At 38.0% G+C, this 20,709-nt stretch overlaps 1 protein-coding gene across 1 annotated transcript in view; it reads left to right on the top strand.

The window, feature by feature from the left end:
* dis3l2 (DIS3 like 3'-5' exoribonuclease 2) overlaps positions 1–15,851 on the top strand; it is a 190,429-nt gene extending 174,578 nt beyond the window's left edge. The window contains 5 exon segments of the mRNA XM_052018835.1: positions 2,114–2,261; positions 4,955–5,085; positions 11,393–11,497; positions 14,776–14,877; positions 15,313–15,851. Of these exon segments, the coding sequence (XP_051874795.1) occupies positions 2,114–2,261; positions 4,955–5,085; positions 11,393–11,497; positions 14,776–14,877; positions 15,313–15,405 (579 nt within the window). The 3' untranslated portion in view covers positions 15,406–15,851.
* The last annotated feature ends 4,858 nt before the right edge of the window (positions 15,852–20,709 follow it).

The raw sequence follows: 20,709 nt of genomic DNA, 5'->3' as shown, positions 1-20,709 counted from the left end.
TTATTTTCAAACCACTGCCATTATAAAACGTACATTTTTTGCAGTCAGATAAATGAAGGTAGTGTGAGTTTTCAATCACACACTAAGGCATAACTACTGCTTAACAGGCTGTCTATTCAATTAAAAATTGTGGCAGTGGCAGGGGTTGGAGAAGTGGACAATTTTGCCATAGGCATCGATGGATAGTGGGGTATTTTGTTGGCAACAATAAACACAGTTGCTTCTCTGCAGACCCACATTCTTGGCTAATATTTCCCTTCTTGCTTCTGAATCATTTTAATAGAGTTAAGGAAATATTCATGCTGGGACACATTGGTCAAATTATGCTGGTTCAATCTAGAATCGCTACCCATAGTAGCCCCATGCATGTACTCAACTGTTCTGGAAGTGGAAGGCCAATCTAAGCAGCCCATAACATCACCGACGCCTGCAGCATGATTTGAATACCTGTAGGGCATCCAGTGGTGCAGTGAGTTGTCAGGGGCATGTGTGCCCCTTAAAGCTTCAGCAACTAGTAAAGCCATAGTTATTGCCATAGTTATTTTACCAATAGCTTTGCTATTGGTAAAAGCGATGGGTGGTTTTATTAAAGTTGAAGTTTAAAAAACAAAAGTTCCAAACGCACATATAAATAGTTAAAAACATCAAACTAAAGCAAAATATTGTTTAAAAAAATCTATCTACAGTGTGCCTTCTAATTCACAACCCTACAATCTCCATTGAAATCATTTGAGTCTCTGATCCTGCAGCAGATCCATGAGGTTATTTCGCTTTTCCCATAAGCAGTTTAACTGACAGATTTGATGCAAACTGATGGATTTGTCTTTCCAAATTTCTCTAGCCTTTGCATTTGACAGTGCAAGCACAGGAACCCTGGACTTGGTTGTAGTGAGATTCGGCTTATATTGTTTGTCCCCAGATTGGTCTCTGATAGGCACAAAAGTTTATTGCCTGACCATATTTGCTTGCCAGAAAGATGCAGTTCATCGGGGTTTAATACCAAATAAAACATTTTGGAAAAAACATAAAATTGCCAATATAATGTCAGTTGAATTGTCTCACTATTTTGTTCAAATATATTGAAATATCCAAAGTCTTTTTGTTTACCAGTTCAGTAAGTTCATCTGCTCTATCTGATTGATTGTTTTCAATTGATGCTAATCATTTATTAGGAAAGTCAAATCAAAGTTAGAGTATTTTTTTTTAATGCACAGAGGTAGTTCCTGAATATTTTAGAGGTTCACAATAGTCTCTCATTAAATATTGTGGGAGACTAGTAATGAATTAGTTGATTAAGGAAGATAGGATGGAAGTGGTTTGAGGCATGTGAAAGGGAGAACTCTCTAATTTTAAAACATTCCCAATAGTCAGCAGTGTTTGCAAAGTAACTTGAAGAAAATTATTATTTCACTCTGAGACATACTGAATCCTTATCCTTCCTCTCACCTTTTGTTGTTGTTCATTTTCCATAAAGGCACAATTAGATCAATGCAGTTTACACCCGTCTGAAAAATTAATAAAGTTAAATTACTTTTTTGCAGTAACCCAATGGTATAGTTGTCAATTTTTCCAAATGTGTGGTTTTGATTATATATTATACTTCTAAACCAAATAATCATCATAGTGTCATTCCACTACAATAATCTGAATTTTAAAAGTATTCTCTTATGATCTATGCATGATTATGGTTATTTGATTGAACCTGTACTCTTACATGTTGGAAAAAAAATTTCTCATTTATTGTATATAACAACATGACAAAACCCTAGCTTGCTGCCTTTCTCATCCATTGGTTCAATGCAGCTTCAAAGACAAAACTGGAACTAGGTTTTGAGCATGTTGAAACTGGAAAATTATTCATTCATGTTTATAGTTTCTAATCTCATCACAAAAGACTTCTTTTAAAAAAAAAGGTTTTTGCACAGTATAACTTGCTCTAAATCAGATTCTTTTTCCAGATGTTTAAACTGATTCAATTACTAAAAATACGAAGTATCCAGTTTGCATTTTGTTGAGCCTTTCTATTTTCATTTTACAAAATGGAATTTAAAGCGTACAGTAGAATTGGAAATCAGATTATAAATTCCATCAAGTGGGCTTAATCTCTTTCCAGATGGCACAGTACTTCTGCACTGGAGTCCTTTATGATGAAGCATTGTTCCGCCATTATGCACTCAATGTGCCTTTCTACACTCACTTCACTTCGCCTATCCGCCGTTATGCTGATATCATTGTTCACCGACTACTTGCTGCATCAATTGGTGAGTTGTATAACCTTTGCTTCAGTTGAGCTTGTGAATGCGTGTGTGTGTATTTGTATGTTGTGCACCTGAGTGCACATGCATTAAATGCATTGTCATGAATCAACTTGAAAAGCAAATCTCTAAAGTTTATATTTAACCAACATAGGTTTCTGGTCTTACATCTTTCATCAGGTCACCAATATCCAGCATCCCTTCGATAGCTCGTGTGTTCTGAACAGAGATTTATGGCACAGAAGCAAGGCTAGTTGGCCTCTTTATTCATGCTAGCCAAATTTGGAGCTATCTAGATTACTCTCCCTGCTCTTCCTCCATAACGTGATAAGTTATGCCTCTTCAGGTACTCTTTAATGTACTGGCACTGTTTCTGCCTCCTCTGCCTTTTCAAATAATGAATTCCAGACCCCCACTACTCCAGGTGATTTTCTATTTCCTCAAGATTCCTCTAATCCTTTCACCAATTAACTTAAGTATGAGTCCACTAGTTACTGAATTCTCTGCAAAGAGAAATAGGCTCTTCCTGTTCAATGTCTCCAAACCTCAAAAGTACCAACAGAAATGCTTCCTTAGGATCCTACAGCTCAAATGCAAAGATTGTCACCTTCACAAGGGCAGTGTCATCAGCATTGGAGCAGTGATCCTCATCCAACAGATATTCTTTAACCAGACATCGTGTGCAGGTCCCAATCAGAGATCGTATGGTGGGCATGGAGACATTGAAGGAATTTCTAAGAAAAAAGATGTAAATGCCTCAAGTTGCAAGGAGCAAGATATCAATTACCCTCAAAGTCACCAAATCTGTTGGCCTGCTTCAAGAAGAAGCACTGTACCTCAATGAAAGTAAAAATGAAAGGAGGAAAACAAGATTAACGTGTCGAGCAGGAAACTGACCTCCGAGAAAAGTATGCACCTTCTGCAGTTAAGTTTGTGGTTTTAAGATCAGACTCCTGAATCATTTCAGGACTCATAAATAATTGTGTGGTAGACGTCATCTTCAAATTGAGAGATCACTGAGAACAAAGATGTCTCGACCTCTCATTGTTTTGTACACCTCATTTAAACCTTCCCTCTGTTTCCTCTGTTCCAAAAATACAACTACAGTCTAATCACTCTCTCCTTGTAACCATAACTCTCAAGCCCTGGTAACATCCTTGGAAACCTTCTCTTCACTCCCAGTAATGGTATCACTTCCTTCCTGTAGTGTGTTGACCAGAACTGCACACAGTACTCGATCTGTGGCGTAACAGGTATTCTGGCATGATCTCCCTAATTTATTATTTTTGTGTGACTTAGCTAATTAAAGCAAGAATCCATGTACCGCTTTCAGTATCTTATTTACTTGTTGCACTACCTTCAGGGATCTGTGAATGTGCATTCCAAGATTCCTTTCATTCTCTACATTTCCTAAATTCCAGTAATTTACCATTTGTTCCCTTACCTTGTTTGCCCTCTCCAAATGCATTGCCTCACACATCTGCAGGTTGAATTCTGTTTGCTATTTTTGTACCCACCTAACCAATCTATGGTTATCCTCCTGCAGCCAAGGTTCGTTCCATACAACTGACCGTGCTACCAATGGTGGTGTCATCAGCAAATATTTCTATCATGGCTTTTACACTTAAATATAAAGTCATTGAAAGGTCATCAACCTGAAACATTACTTCTGCTTCTTACTCACAGGTGCTGGCTAAGCTGAGTATTTCCACCTCTTTCTGTTTTTATTTCAGATTGCCATTATCCACAGTACTTTGCTTTTGTCTCTTCAACATTTAAATTGTTTGTCATTTCTAATAAAAATGTTGAATGTGAAAACATTTCTTGTTGATCAGTTGCTGCTGCAAGAAGATTCCTATTCCCTTTCACACCAAGATATTGTCAGAATTTTCTTTAGGCCAGTCTCAGCTTCCTTGACATTTTATCTTTGAAATGCTCTGGCATTGATATATGCAATTATTTTTTAATGATATTTCCAAATCATTTCAATCATTTGATTTCCTTCAATCTTTGTCAGAATGGATATTGTTTCTATTTCTGTGTAGATCACTAGTCAGGTCCTCAGTTTTAACCGAGCCTCTCCAAATAAAATTCTGGTTTCACTTGGAAATGATCTGATGTGCAACTGCTATGATTTTCCTATGCTGCCTAGATTACATCAGGAATTATTCCTGGGAGTAGAGGTCAGAAAATATATTTGTGCAAACAATATTTTGCTTGTTAACCATATCCATTGCATATTTGCTTAAACCTTCCCTTTTGTATACCTGGCTAAGTAACATCTGTGTTAAAAATGAAAGAAATACTACTGAAAGTTACAAAGCTAATTTTTTAGCTTTTTTCACTGGTGAACTCACTATTTCATCTCATCCCTTATTATTTCATTGAACGTATTATTCTCATTCTATGAATTCTTAATTAACTGCAAGCATCAAGGCAATGTTAAATCAAAAGTATAAATGTAACCATGTGCACATTAAATCAATTGAAGTGTGCATAGTTAGTTGAAAGACTGTACCAACTAAATGATTGCACTTTATAAATGCAACATTTCGGTGTAGTTATCCAATGGAATAATTAGCCATTTTTATAAACAGTGGCAAAACCAATAATGAAACTACATTTGAGGCATTTTGACATTGTTGGTTAATAGCTGACTTTAATATCAGCTGGTGTTCTGGATTTTGTTTTTTTTTTAGGTTCTGGTCAACAGGTTGGCCTTAATAAAAGTGAAATTCAGAAACAAGCAGACCATTGCAATGAGAAGAAAAGTGCTTCGAAAAAAGTGCAAGAGCTTAGCTCAGACATTTTTTTCTCTGTTTTTGTGAAGGTAAGCTTACCAAGAATTACTTATTTGATTCCTTCAGCTGCTTTGCTGATGACAGTTGCAACAGGAACAGAGGAGTAGGGAATCAACTCAGTTTGAAGTCAACGTTGCAAACAACATGTTCATGGAGCGAAGCCCAGCAGCAATTACATATGTCAACTATCAGTGTTCTTTGGTCCTGGTCCATGTCAGTATTTGTTGACAAAAATGACTGCAGACTGGTCTTCTTGTCTTGCAATGTAGGCCCTGCCTAACAGCAGCTGCTAATCATTGTGATTTCAGCTGCTGCATACTGCAGATGAGAATTAATTGTGAATACTGTAGCCAGAGATAATACTATTAGTAACAAGCCTCTGGTGCTGAAGGGTGACAGAACAGGATAAATTAATGGGAAGTAAAGTTAGAGAAAAGGTAGCAGAAGCCACAAGCAGTTCTACTGGAAAGGAAAAAAAAAGCAAAGGCAGAAACTGTACTGTGAGTGAGAGTCAAAGCTTAATGCCAGCATTAGAGTGTAAGTGTGGAGAATATGTGCCAACAGCAGCAAGTGGAGAGCAGAGGGTGAAGAGTGTCGGGTTAGACTAATTAAGCTGAAGGCAGAGAATAATAATGAGTGATGGAAGTCTGATGCAATTACACATAATGAGTAGATCTATCAGTGGTTTGTGAACCATTAGATGCTGATCATTTTTGTTATTTCATAAATTTAATTGCTAGTGGTATCCTCTCATAAGTCCCATTCACCAGTACTTACAAGCATATACTAATTTCCATTCCAACAATGCTTCAAAATTTTCGTATTTGTCTTCAAGTTGCTCTACGGCCTCATAGCTACTGATCTCTGTAGCAAACTGCTGGAGGAACAGGCACTATCTGTAGAGGCAGAAAGGTTCTCAACATTTCAGATCAAGACCCTGCATCAGGAACCTCCTCTCTGCTGTTCTCTATAAACTCTTTACCCTGACAGAGCTCCAAGACATTTGTATTATTTCAAATTATGGCCTCTTGGACTTCCCCAATTTTCTTTACTCCAGTATTGATGGCTATACCTTCAGCTAGTTTGGCCTTAAGCTCGAGACTTCACCATCCTCACCATCCGTCATATGTTAAGGTGCTCCTTAAATATTTCTTTGACCATCTTATCATGGGGATGTTTGAAGTTGCCATACCAATTTGCTATACCAATCCAAGTTGTTCATCAGTTGTTGTCTGTCACTTCAATTCTAACAGTGGTAGCTTTTCTTGTTGTAATTATCTAGAAATTGGATGATCCAATTTCTATGAAAGCAAAATATTCGTTAGACCTGCCCATCTATTCCCCACCTCCTTCCCTTTATTCCATGGTCCACTGCCCTCTCCTACCGGATTCTTCCTTCTTCAGCCCTTTGCCTCTTCTACCTATCACCTCTCAGCTTCTTGCATCTCCCACCTGTCCCCATCCATCTACCTTCCCCCTCTCACCTGGACTCACCTATCACCTACCAGCATGTGCTCCTCCCCTCTCCCCTGACCACCTTATTCTGGCTTCTGCCCTTTTCCTTTCCAGCCCTGATGAAGGGCCTTGACCCGAAACGTCAACTGTTTATTTCCCTCCATAAATGCTACCTGACCTGCTGAGTTCCTCCAGCACTTTGTGAGTGTTGCTCCAGATTCCAGCATCTGCAGAATCTCTTGTGTGTCAGCCTATCAATCATTCCCCATGCAACATTCCAATCTAGGCAACATTCTGATGAACCTTCTCTGCACTCTCTCCAGTGCAACCACATCCTTCTGATAGTGTGGTGACCAGAAATGCACACAATACTCCAGATGTAGTCTAATCAGTGGATTGTAAAGTTGCCAGTCTTTCCCTGAATACCCTCTTGCTCCTGATAGAGAATGTCTTGGGAGTCTCCTTAATTTTATTTGCCAAGGACATTTCATGGCCCCTTTTTGCCCTACTATTTTCTTTCTTAAGTTCCCTCTGCTTCCTCTCTATTCGTCAAAAGACTCACTCAATTCCAGTTGCCTATACCTGTCATATGGTTCCATTTTTTTCCTGATCAAACTTCAAGATCCTTTGTCATCCATGGCTAAGAAAGCTCACCAGCACCTCTACTTCCTCAGGAGACTAAAGAAATTTGGCATATCCCCTTTGACACTCGCCAATTTTTATCGATGCATCCATCATTTTACCTACAAGCATCTACTCCCAATCTGCTTTCACCAGGTCCTCTCATGCTATTCAAATCAGTTTTACTCCAATTTAGCACCTTAACTTGAGGACCAATCTTATCCCTTTACATCACTACCTTGGAGCTTACAGAATGATGGTCACTATTCCAAAGTGTTCCTCCACCAACTCTTCTACCACCTGCCCGGTTTCATTTGCTGAAATAATGTTGAGTATAGCCCCTTCTCTCGTAAGACTGACTACATATTGTCTCAAAAAACTCTGTTGGATGCACCAAGCAAATTCTGCTCCATTTAATTTCATAGCACAAAGTCAATCCCAGTGAAAATCAGGAAAGTTAAAATCCTCCTCCACTGCAACCCTATTGCTCTTGCATCTTTATGTGATTTGCTTACATATCTGATCCTCTAATTCCCACTGATTATTAGGAAGCCTGTAGAAAACCCTATCAAAGTAGTCGCCCATCTCTTTTTCCTAAGTTCTAACCATATGGCCTCAGTGGACATTCCCTCCAGGATATCCTAAGTATGCCGTGATTTTCTCCTTAATTAGTCATGTCACGCCCCCTCCTCTTTTGCATTCGCCTCTGCCACATCTGAAACCTCTGTACCCCAGAACATTAAGCTCCCAGTCCTGCCCTTCCCTCAACCATATTTCTGTAATTGTAATAATACTGTAATTCTAAGTGTTGATCCATGCTCTAAGTTCATCTGACTTAATTAATTATGGAATTAATTATAGTGATTAGTTGCTAGAATTAAAGGCCACTTTTTTATTCTTATAGTTGAAGTTTCTGGTGATAACTGCAGCTGGATTTCATGAGAGTTAAATTCATAACATTTTCCATTGCCTGAAAAGTATTTTTTCTTTATTCAAAGAAGATTTCTTACCACTTTAGATCTTTCTGATTGTCAGACTACTTATGAGTGGTCAATGAGCTTTATTTTTAGTAATGATTCACGCTTATGGGGAAGTGTTTCAGTGGGAAGCTATTTTATGCATGTATTTGATCATCATAAAGGTGCTATTGTTATGTATGGTGCTTATTGAGATTCATATTTTCAGTATTTTCCACATACCTAATTTATCAGTTCTGGGGTATGGCATCAGCAGCCTAAAATCACATGACCTTTATTTGTGTGAAGTGGATTTTGTTAGTCAGCAGGCTATTTGGTCTTGGAGTTAATACAATCAAGTCTAATCCTGTATTCCATCTGATATTCATGTCTATTTTCCAGTAATAGGAATAGCAGTCAGGGGGAGGAATACTGGCATTTTTTTCCCTTTAGCTCAGGGGCACAAAGGCTTCTTCTGCTGCCAAGTCTGATATCATTTAATTCATCTACACACCATGGTTACAGCTTGTGTTGTTCCACAACTTGTGTGGCTCAGTAACACTCAGACAATACATTTACCCGATGAACCATCTGAAGAGCCCAGTATCAGTTTTATTTAGTGTCCAAAAGTAAAGCTTTAAAAAGCTAGGCTTGATGCTGAACTGAATTTCCTTTCTTCCAAAGTAAATACATGTATAAGCAAAATGAAAATACACTTGGGAAAGTAAATGGAACTGAACCAGATTTAAAAAGTCTAGTTACCAAGACAGAGTTCTGTATGGTGAGACCTGTACTGGGGAACAGTTGCTGAACTTTTATAATTAGAATTGTTTACAGTTTATTTAAATGGAACAGCAGATAAGATGATACAATTTTATTTAAAATAATATCTGTAATGACTTTGTTTTTAACCCCTTAAATCATCATCACACTCCAAAAAAAAGTAAGGTACAAAATTGAAGTTTACAGACCATTAACTTATCAGTAAGCAAATATTTAAGAACATATTAAGGAATTTTCATTGTACCCATCTAAAGAAAAGTAATGATTGATTTAGATGCAAGAGTCAGGCTTTGCAAATCTAGTGGAATTTACTGAGTGGGGATATCCAGCTGGCATAATCTACAAAGAGCGTTTGAAAAACATGTATATTAGAGCATTAGAAATAATGAAACTCAATGAATCAATAGCAGGTGTAATGGTGAAAAGAAAAGTTTTGAAAAGGGATAGTGGCAGGTGGAATAAAATATTTTAATTCTATTCACCAATAATCTTGGTTAACTGTAATATAAAATGAACACATTTAGTTCTTAGCTGCAGAGCGTGGAACAATGTTAAGGTCGTATTCCGGGAGAGCAGATTTCTTGAGCCAGCTCTCACAGCTTGGACTGCTAAAGCCAGCTCAATTGCCCAGTGTTATAATTCTACATGAATTGTTTGTGGGTTTGTGATTTTGCCAATGGAATAAAGGAGCCAGATTTAGTAATGCAAACCCCAGGAGCTTGCTTTTCATGCCACCAAGACAGAATCTAGCGTAAGTGAATCTATAAAAGTGGTTTGAGAGAGATTGTTAGTGTGCAAAGATCAAGATTGGCCGATGAATTTTTATGTGCTGTTTTTCTCAGGATGTGGATGATACTGGTAATGCTTGCAATGATTATGGAAATTAATTACTATTCATTACCCTGAGTGGTAATTTCCATAATCAGCTAAGCCATTTCGGAGTCAACCACACAACGGGAAACTGGAATAACTTGACCAAAATTTTTACGAACAATTCAGCAGCTTTTCATGACTTACTTTTCTCTCGTGCCAGCTCACAAATTGACATATTTATTGAATTTAGTTACACAGTTTACCACTGTTTGATTTGAACTCTCAATCATTGAATTCTAAAATCTGTTGCAATGAAAGTAACTTGTATTCAGGCAAATGAATGGGCTTGATCATTGGCCTTTTTTTTTAAAGGTTGCTTTCTGAACTGTCAACCCTTTTTTAGTTGTAATAGCTTTTTAAAGGTGTTGATCAACATCTGCATCTTGTAAGTAAGCATGTATGATAAGGCTGTGGAATTTATGGCAAGCCAATAGACTTGCTTCAGTGTAACTGTGCAGTAGCATTAACCTTAGTTGCTTACATTTGCAGCAATGACACTGGTCCTGAGAAACACTAGCAACAAAACAGGAAAAACATGATAGCATTTCACCAGATGTATCTCCGCCATCATTTTGTCCCCTAACAAAGTTGTGCTTTTAGGTTACTGGTCCGGCATCTGACTGTGTAGTAGCCATAACCTTAGCCAATTAACTGTTTTTCCTGTTTTGTTGCTAGTGTTTCTCAGGACTAGTGTCATTGCTGCAAGAGTAAGCTTACAAGCTGAATCTTAACTCCTCAAAAAAATCAGAATCAGGTTTATTATCACTGACGTATGTCATGAAATTTGTTGTTTTGCTGCAGCAATACAGCGCAAGGCATAAAAATTACTACAAGTTACAAAAATAAATAAGTAGTGCAAAGGAGGAATAACAAGGTAGTGTTCACGGGTTCATGGACCATTCAGAAATCTGTTGGCGAAGGGAAAGAAGCTGTTCCTGAAGCATTGAGTGTGGGAATCTGGAACAGAAACTGAGCCCATTTATTCTTGGTATCATGGAGCAGTTTGGTCATGAGGTCCCTGCCTTCATTTTGTATCATTACATCTTTAACCACATGTGGCCTGGTTTCCTTGTTGGGAAACTTAGCAACTGAAGGTAAGGTACGGAGAACTTAATCAATGAGATAGGTGCCTGAGCCTTGTTTGGGTACATGAGGGACCAGGAGCTCTTTTGCCGGAATCTCCATTCCAGGATCTCTTTCTTCTTTCCTCTTCTCCACAAATACCATCATTTGCTCCTCCCTACCACTATTAGAACACCCTCCTTCACCCAACTACAATCTGGACCCCTGCAACTCCTTCACTAGAACCAGTCCTATGCCCGCTTCCTGGTGTAGCTTTGGTATTGTGAAGGAGATTTCCCAGCCAGAAGGTCTCCAGCAGAAGCCCTACTCTGTAGAGCCCTGAAGTAAGGTATTTGAAAACTCATACAACTTCATAACGGCCACAAGCAACTCACTTCCATGTTAAATTGCAAGTCACATGTCAGATCCATGAGCAGTAATATGCTTAAGCATTGCTGGTTAAAATCACAATTTTAGCAATGCCTTAAGAGGCTCAAACTGTGAAACACTCAAGTATGATATATCGCTGGATGGGAAAGAATGTGATTTGTGGTTATTCAATGCTTTCTTTAATATGTTATATTAGGAATGTGGCCCTTTGGAATCTGAAGCCATGGTGATGGCAGTCCTGGATCAATCCTTTGATGTATTGGTTCTACGATATGGTATCCAGAAGCGAATCTACTGTAATGTAAGTATTGTTCATTAAAAATGGTTGAAAGTTTAAATATTTTCTAAATTAGTTATTCGTTTAGATTAGTTATTCATTTAGACTGTATTCAAACTTTTGTCTTTTATCAGTTTCCAATTTCCAGATGCAGGACTGTTAAGTACATTATTAAAAAAAACAATTTTGTTATTGTAGGCAATTGTCTGAAACTAGCAGAACTTTCCAATTCAACAGGAAAGAAAAAAGCACCTTTCCGCCATTATTGTTTAAGATGTCACCTTTCCATAACTGATTAATCCCAAAACTGGTAAATAGGAAGCAGACCGCTTTCAGATCTGCAAACCCAAATGAAATATTTCATTTCCAGCAGCTCAACAGGAAAATCAAAAGTAATGGCCTATTGCAAAGAAATTAATTGTCAACATTCCCTTTTTGTCAAGAATGATCTATTCTGAGGATTGTGTCATGTGATTTTAATTCATTAATGGGTCGCCTTACGTCACTGGGACATGCTGAGGCCAAACAATTAGAAAACTATTCTACACTCCACTTAATCAAATTTGAAGTTAAGTAATAAAAACAGAAAATGCTGGAAAAACTCTGTAACTATACAAAAAATGGAAAAGGAAAGGAAGGATGGAGGCAAAAATGACCAGTTCTCATACAAGCAGAGAGAAAGAGCACATTGAAGGTGCCCAGACAAAAGTTGAGGTGTTCCTTGAGCTTGTGCTGGGCCTTGTTGTAACAGTGTAGGAAGCAACAGGCAGAAAGGTCAGAGTGGCTATAGGATGGTGAATTAAAATGGCAGGCAACAGGAAGCTTGGGTTCACTGCTGCAGACTAAGTGCAAAGTGCCCAATCTATAATTAGTTTCTCCAATGGCCACAATGTGAACACCGAATACAGTACACGAGATTGAAAGAAATGCAAGTGAATCACGACTTCACCTAGAATACCTGTTTGGGTCAGCGGATGGTGGAAAAGGAAGAGCTGCAAGGACAGGTGTTGCATCAGCTGCCCGTGCATGGGAAAGTGCCGTACGATAGAGAGTGGTAGGAAGGGATAGAAGAGGGTCACAAAGGGAGCCATCCCTACAAAATGCTGAAGGGGGGGGAGAATATTTGTCTAGTGGTGGGATCTTGTTGGAGCTGGCAGAAGTTGTAAATGGTGTTCCATTGAATGGAGAGGCTGGTGGGATGGAAGGTAAGGATTAGGGAACACTGTTTTTACTCGGTCCAGAAGGAGAGCAAAGGTGGGAGAAATAGTTGAGATGCACTGAAGGTCCCTGTCCGCCATGGTAATGAGGAAATCTCATTAAGGAAGAGGACATTTCAGAATGGCCTGTGCAGAAGGGCTCATCGTCAGAGCAAATGCAATACGGACGGAAGAATTGAGAGAACGGAATGGACGATAGAAACAATTACAGATGCTGCCTGATCTGCTGCATATTTCCAACATTTTCTGTTTTCATTTCAGATTTCCAGCAACTGTAGTTTTTTTTGGTTTTCATTTTCTGATAAGTAGAATTTTGTTCTCATTCTACCTGACTTTAAATCTATAAAAATTGTGCTGTAACAATTAAGAATTTACTTAGAATATCAGGCTCCTTGGAAGATGCAAATAGAATCACAATTTAATCCATTGCATTTTCATAAAGGTATGGTTTAAATATTTACAAATCTATGAAAGTCCAATTTCATTTGTAACATTCAGATTATGGAGATGGTCTTTGAAGTTTTTACAAGTTGAAATAACTGAAAAACCTCAACATTATGGTACAAAGAACCATAATAATCATGCATCAGGTGTGCCAGTGTTTTTGTTTGTAATGACTTTTAGAAAACTTTTCTGAAGTTATTATAATTTTAAAAGTTAGTTCCCTACTGCTCCATCATCTGCTAACGCAACTAGCTGGAGCCATTCTGGTAGGCAAGAGGTTTTTATTTGTTCACACGATAAGGATGGCAGTAGCAAGAGCCGCATTTATTCTTCACCCCTAATTGCTTGTCCATGTCAACGCACAGTTATGGGACTACCACATTTGTGTATCTGGGCAGCAGAACTAGGAATGGCTGAAATCCTACCCTAAAGGACATTAGTGAGCCAAATGGGTTTATATTACAATCCAGTAGTTTTATGATCACCATTATTGATGACAGCCTTTCATTTGAAATGTATTTAATTAAATGAATTTAAATTCCCCAGTTGGGATTTGAACTCATGTCTTGATCAGTAATCCAGGCTGCGAGGTACTAGTCCATTAACTTAAATATGATTATATCGTACCCTGTATGGTAAGTGATGAACTGCATGTATGTTTTATGCTGGTTCCAATTCTGCCCTAGAACCAAGAAAGGTGCATCAGATCCTTTTGTTACTATTAGTTGTGTCCATTGTAAATTGCTTGAACTACTTTCATGGCAAGGAATGACTTTTCATGGAATTCCAGAGTCATTATTTCAAATGGATCACAAATGCTGGCAAACTGAAAGGCATTTTGTTAACTTAATTTATTAAGCAATGTTTTGTTTTCCAAAAATTGAGGATATAACAAGAAGTTAAATCGTCCATGTTATCCCCAGATGTATCTCAAAGTCCTAGAGTTAAATGGAGTAAACTTGTACAATGAAATGTATGACAATTCTGAAGAAATTAAGTGACATTTCCTGCTCCAGCAATGAAAATCTTTGTAGTTAATTTATACCTATAGGAACAAGCATTTCACATGATGAAAACTTAACAACATTAATTGCAATATTATAAATTGACTTAATATTTCAATTCATGCCCATATCTGGACGGCAAAGTTTGTCTCTTTGTTTGACAATGTTATGTTTTCTCTGTGCAAGCTACTTTTAATATTTTATACTAACTTGAGTGGTGCTCTAAATTCTTAATAAAGTTTTAACTTTTTTAAACTTTACAGATATGCTCAATGAGCAACAGTTTTCAATTTTTAAGTCAATTGCTGTTAAAAATTCTTACTATCTGTTGCTATAGTAATTTGAGAATTCCAAACAAAACTTTCCATATTGGAACCTGAAAGCCCACTGTTCGTCCAAAGGATCTTGCAAGTGTGCTGTGCAACTCAAAGCCAAACTTTGGAAAGGTTAAATTTGGATGGGAAATATTTTTCTCCAAATGAAGTTACAAACCTGAAATTCAGCTGTGAAAAGTGTGGAAATTTTGTCCATAAACATTAATCACTTTGTGTATAGTTTGTTCTCTTTATTCAAAATGCCAAAGGCTTTATTCCATCATTAATGTTAACTATCCACCCACTCTGTTGCACTTTTGTAGGGTCTTCCTCTCCAAGGATTTACTTTTCAGAGAGTAGGAAAGAACCCTGAACTAAGATTGATGTGGGAACCAGAGACGCAGGATCAAAAACCACTTTGTCAGGTACTTGTTTGTGGCTGTCACTGAGCAAAAAATGTATTGAAGTGTAGTATTTATTTTGCCACTAAATCTTCAAATCTCCTGTGTTTATTTTTACCTTTTAAGATAGTCTTGGAAGGTATGATTGCATTTGCGCAGTATTATTAAAAATGATGAAAATAAATAGCAAGTTGAGCTGTTAAAATTAAATGAAAAATACTCATCTCTGATTTAGTACATCGAGTTTACAAAATTAAATTCTGACAGTTTACTAAATAAATTTTGCAAGTGCACATTCTTTAACTGCACTGACGTTCAAGGTTCACAATTTTTATTGTTTAAGATAATTATCGCTTGTGAAAGGTATACTCCAATTTAAAAGAAATACCTTTAAATTGGATGCTGCATTTTATTTACTTTTAAACCTTTGTTGACTTGACATTGAACTTTGCCATTTAGGTAATAACCATTTTTGCATTGGTGGAAGTTGTCTTAAAATCGGACGACATAGCCCTCAAGTTCAGCGCCATTCTCAAGAAACCAGGCTCCTGAGTGAAGAAATCTCTACTGAAAATTCCTGCTGAAACCAAATAGTTTGTTAACTTAAAAGTTATTTTACTAATGCACAAAACATTGTTTAAAAATTAAACATTTTAATAGCAATTTTAAGTTCTGATTTAGCTGCACAGTACTGTTGTAGCAAATTTTATTAGAATTAAAAAATGTACTGTGTGTAGTATATAACCTCAAATGTGCAGTCTGTTGCATAAACTTTTACCATTATTTGTTTCATGGTTCTTTGCAATGCTGTTACAAATTTAGGTTAGAGAATAGCAAAGTTATTTGACAATTGAAGTGTGGTAAACATGAATTGATGTGGCAGTCAAATATTGTTTTATGTTAAGTATATATCAAGACCAGCCTTATATGCAGAGTGATGGGAACTCTCTGTCTTAATGTACTTCAGTGCAAATAATAAAACAAAGGCTGCTAACATATATCCATTTGTTACAACTTTGGTAAGTTTACATCCTCAGTATTTTACTGAGAGAATTGTTTTTGCTAACAACGCTGACTCAGGGCTCCAGAGATTAGGTTTCAATCCTGACCCTCCGTGCTGCCTCTGTGGAGTTTGCGTGTTCTCGCTTTGACTATATGCGTTTATCCTGGGTCCTCTCGTTTCCTACCACATGCTAAAGATGTGTGCTAGTTGGTAGGTTCATTGCCTGATATAAATTTCCCCTAGTGGAGTTAATGGCAGAAGAATCGGAGGTGGAGGTGGGGAAGTTAATTAAGATGTAAGGGTAAAAGTGCGATGAGTATAGATGGGTGTTTGATGGTCACCACAGATGCGGTGGGCTGAAAGGCCTGTTTCCATGCTGTATAACTCTGTCTATGATTCCACACTTGTTGCCCAGAAATTCTAATGAATTCTAAGTGTGCACCAATGATTATTGTTCTCCTACCACTGTGAACTTCATTTACACCTGAAGCAAGATGTCACAATTTCTACTGAACTGGTGTTCCACTTCTGTCCAATGGAAATGTGCCACCTGGGACCCAGGCTGGCGTAGGAGGGATCAGGAGAAAGAGCCATTGTCATCGGCCTGAGATTGGGTTGATGATCGGGTGTGTGCAAATGAAGCTGGGGGCTACAGAGTGGAGATTAGAGCCTCATTAGAGAACATAGGGAGGGGTGGGATTGAGGGGGTAGGGGAGAAGAGGAGAAAATCTAAATTGCTTAAAAGGGTTGGGGGAAAGATGATATTGGGCCGTGCAGAGGCTGTTGTGAGGGAGAGGCGGATTAAGATTGTGGTAGTGTGGGGAAGGGAGGGGCGGTTTTGTGAAGTTGAGATCGGGGTAGGTGGGGACTGAATATTAGGAGTTGTACTGTGGTGGTAGGATGCCCGAAGGATAAAAAGTAACTCTGGGTATTAATTAAGTGGAGTCCCCATCTGGCATTCTAAAACAAGGACCTAATTGTCCCAAGACTGACCAATGTGGCAAAACCATTATTGTGCAAGATAAATTGAGTCATAGAGTTATACCGCATGGAAACAGACCCTTCACCTTAACTTGTCCATGCCGACCAAGTTATCTACCTGAGCTAGTCCCATTTGCCTGCCTTTGGCCCATATCCTTCTCAAACTTTCCTATCCATTCACCTGTCTAAATGTCTTCTAAACATTGTAATTGTATCTACCTCTACTTCTTCCTTTGGCAGCACATTCCACAAACCATTACCCTCTGTTTGGAAAAAGTTGGCCCTCAGGTTCCCTTTAAATTTTTCCCCTCTGACCTTAAACCTACGCTCTAGTTTTTTGACTCCCATACCCTGGGAAAACCTATCTATGCCCCTCATGATTTTATATAGCTCTGTCATGTCACCTCTCAGGGAAAAAAGCCCCAACCTATCCAGTCTCTCCTTATATCTCAAGCCGTCCAGCCCACACAACAGCCTTGTGAATCTTTTCTGCACCCTTTCGAGCTTAATGACATCCTTCCTCTAGCTGGGCAACCAGAACTGCACACAATTTTCCAAGTGTGGTCTCACCACCATTTTGTGCAGCTGTAACATGACTTCCCAGCTCTTGTACTCAGTGCCCTGACCGATGAAGGCAAGCATGCCAAACACCTTCTTCACCACCCTGTCTACCTATGTTGCCATTTTCAGGGAACTATGTACTTGAACCCCTAGGTCTCTCTGTTCTACAACATTTTCCAGATCCCTGCCATTTATAGCACAAGTCCTGCCCTGATTTAACTTCCCAAAATGCAACACCACACTTGTCCATGTTAAATTCCACCTGCCATTCCTTGGTCCACTTTCCCAGTTGATCTATATCCTATTGTAGTCTTAGATAACCTTCTTCACTCTCTGCTACACCACCAATTTTGATGGCATCTGCAAACTTACTGACCATGCCAACTACATTGTCAAATGTATCGTTAATATAGATGACAAATAACAGTGGACCCAGCACTGATCCCTGTGGCACACCACTGGTCACAGGCCTCCAACCTGAACAACAACCCTCCACTCACACCCTCTGAGTCGACCACCATGCCTATTTTGTATCCAAATATCTACATATATCAATGTAAATATCAATATAAATATCTACAATTCATCCTGATGGATTACTTTATCTAAAAAGCATATCAACTTTTTCACTGAAAGGTTGAAAGAGTGTTTCTACTTCAGGTAAAGTAATGATACAGTTAACAAAACTAAAAGATAAGCAAAGCTTACCTGTAACAATACAACAAACGATTGAACATGTGGGTAACAGGTCATTTTTCAGTCAACCAGGTTATTAAACAAGTAACTTAGTGCAATCAGTATACAGTGTTATTATTGACTTACCCAGCCTGTAAAAGGCTCCTTCAGCACCATACGTGGAGCTTCGTATGGTTTTCATTATAGGAAAGCAGCAAAAATATAGAGTGATAGTTAGCAGTGTTGAAAGAGAAACTAAATTGTTATCCCACCCTCAAGCAATTTAGTAATGAAGAATGAAGTTTCTAGATTTGTTTCCTTAGCAGAAGAGAATGCCCAGGAGAAATACTGAATTGTTCAAGATTGTTGAGAGAAAAGCTAATTTGAAATCTTAATATTGAAGATATTGTAGCAAACTAAAAATTCAACATGCAAGGGGCAGGTAAGCTGAGAGTTCATGTATAGCTCATGAATCTGTAGACTTTTCAAATATTGAAGCAGATTTGTAGAAATTAGGTGAGGAAAAGCTAGATAAATACATAATGTGTGTGTTTCAGTGGTAGTTTTAGCCCAAACAGATGGAGTGCGCATTTGGAACTTCCATCAACTTTGCCTGAATTGATGACCTTGAAAAATGCCCAGTAAATTATAAAATTTACTTCAGAGGATTCTTTTCTACATCAGTTAAGGTAACTTAATAAATCTGATGTTTGTAATTTTTTAAAAAATTAATGGATACATGTTAAGTAATCCATTCTGGGAATTATTAATAACTGAGGAATTTTCCTGTTCGGACCCAAAACAGAAACAACCTAGTTGAACTGTCTGAGAGTATGGTGTCAGTACATCAGACGAGATACCTTATGAGGCTCCAAGATTTTGATAGGGAGGGAAATACTATATAACAATTTTTAGAATCATGGAAGGTGGGAATATTAATGGCAGTAAGTTTATGAAGCAGTATTTCTTGACAGATCGTGATAAGATCAGAATATTCAGGTTCTAACATTGATTATAATCATTCATGTTGAGAATTTTTTAAATGTTCATTTAACTGTCAGAACAGCATATTAACTTGTACTGTCAAGAGTGGATTCGTGTGATTAACTTCTGAATGGTTGAAGTTTTGTGTATTGAAAATACAAACATTTTAGGACTAATTCTACTGTTTGCTTGTCAAGCATGCAATTCATTGAATGAATCCATCTTATAAAGGGAGAAAGTGACAGATTTCAACATTTGTGGTTTCAAAATAAAGTTCCATTAATTTAAATACTGCAGGAACAAGCAAAGATGATATTGAGCCCAGGTAAAAAGATACAAAGACTTAGATAAGCAGTGCTTTGCGAATACTACTTATCTAAGTCTTTATAAACTAGTTCATATTTCAACAGTCCTCAAGAGCTCCAGGCCATTTATGGAATGATTATAGCATACTTTAAGCCAGCAGATTTTGTTTCAAGAAAACTAGCGTGAGTGAAAACACATCTTGGGCAAATGTTAAAACTGAGGGAGCATGTGTATGGAATGGTTGAATCAGCACCCGTGCAAAAAAATCCTTATGTGACATTATGAGAGGTTTTCCCTCGTATTTGTGCCTAACCAGATGTTATACTATCTCAAATGTGAACAAATAACAAGGTTCAACATACTAAAGTTATCCTCTAACTTACAAAGGCATTAGGATTTGGGAAGAAGTTTCCTTAATCAAAAATGCATAAGTTTAAAAGATTAAGAGAGTAATTGATTTAAACATACAAGATCCTGAGATGTCCAGGCATAGGGAACATGGAGAGAATATTTCTTCTTGTGGGAGAATTTAGAATTAGGAAGTCATTGTCTTAGGATAAGGGTTCACTCATTTAAGACAGAGATGAGGATTGAAAGTCTTTGGAATGATCTTCCTCAAAGGCCTGTGTAAGCAAATCATCTTTGAGAAAGATTCTTGATAAGCAACGTTCTGCAAGGGGCAAGGAATGCAATTTCAAGGTAGCAATCAGATCGTCTGTGAACTTATTAAATGTTGGAGCAGGCTTGAGGAGCTGAGATGTCTACTCTTAATTCATTTGCATGTTGGGATGATGGTGAGGGAGCTGAGAGCCAGATTTGTCACTGGTGTTCAGATGATGGTACTTCTGGTGAATCTGAGCTTGATGGAGCTCACAACATTGAAGGTGAAGGTTCCTTCTCAAACTGTTCCTGAACAAAGCAAAGGAAGGTGTCCATGGACATGTGGAGAACTTTCCTGTTCTTCATCTGATAAAGGTCCTTGTAGCTCAGGGCATTTTCCATCCCGTGGCCACATCTGGTGTTGTGCTGCATGTTGGTTCCTTTGTACAAGAAGATGGCTATCACTTTTTCAATGTGGCAGAATACTTCCAAAAGCCTGTCTATGCTTAGCTGCATTGGTGGCGGTGATGGTGGTTGGTGGCTCTTGTTCCTCCTGTAATCTTCGTTGTTCAAACTAAACAGATCTTCATTTGTGAGGTTTTCACCATATGGTTCCTCTAACCCTTCCACATCAACCTCGTCTACTTCAAACCCAGTGTCCTCTGTCAACTTGGAAATTATTCAGGTTGTGAATCGATGTGGCTTATACACACAAGTTGGCTCTACTTTCCACCATGTACCATTTA

Source organism: Pristis pectinata, chromosome 6 (genome assembly GCF_009764475.1).
Source record: "Pristis pectinata isolate sPriPec2 chromosome 6, sPriPec2.1.pri, whole genome shotgun sequence".
Classification (NCBI taxonomy): domain Eukaryota; kingdom Metazoa; phylum Chordata; class Chondrichthyes; order Rhinopristiformes; family Pristidae; genus Pristis; species Pristis pectinata.
The sequence above is the reverse complement of the archived record's forward strand: the minus strand, read 5'-3'. Positions and strand labels throughout refer to the sequence as shown.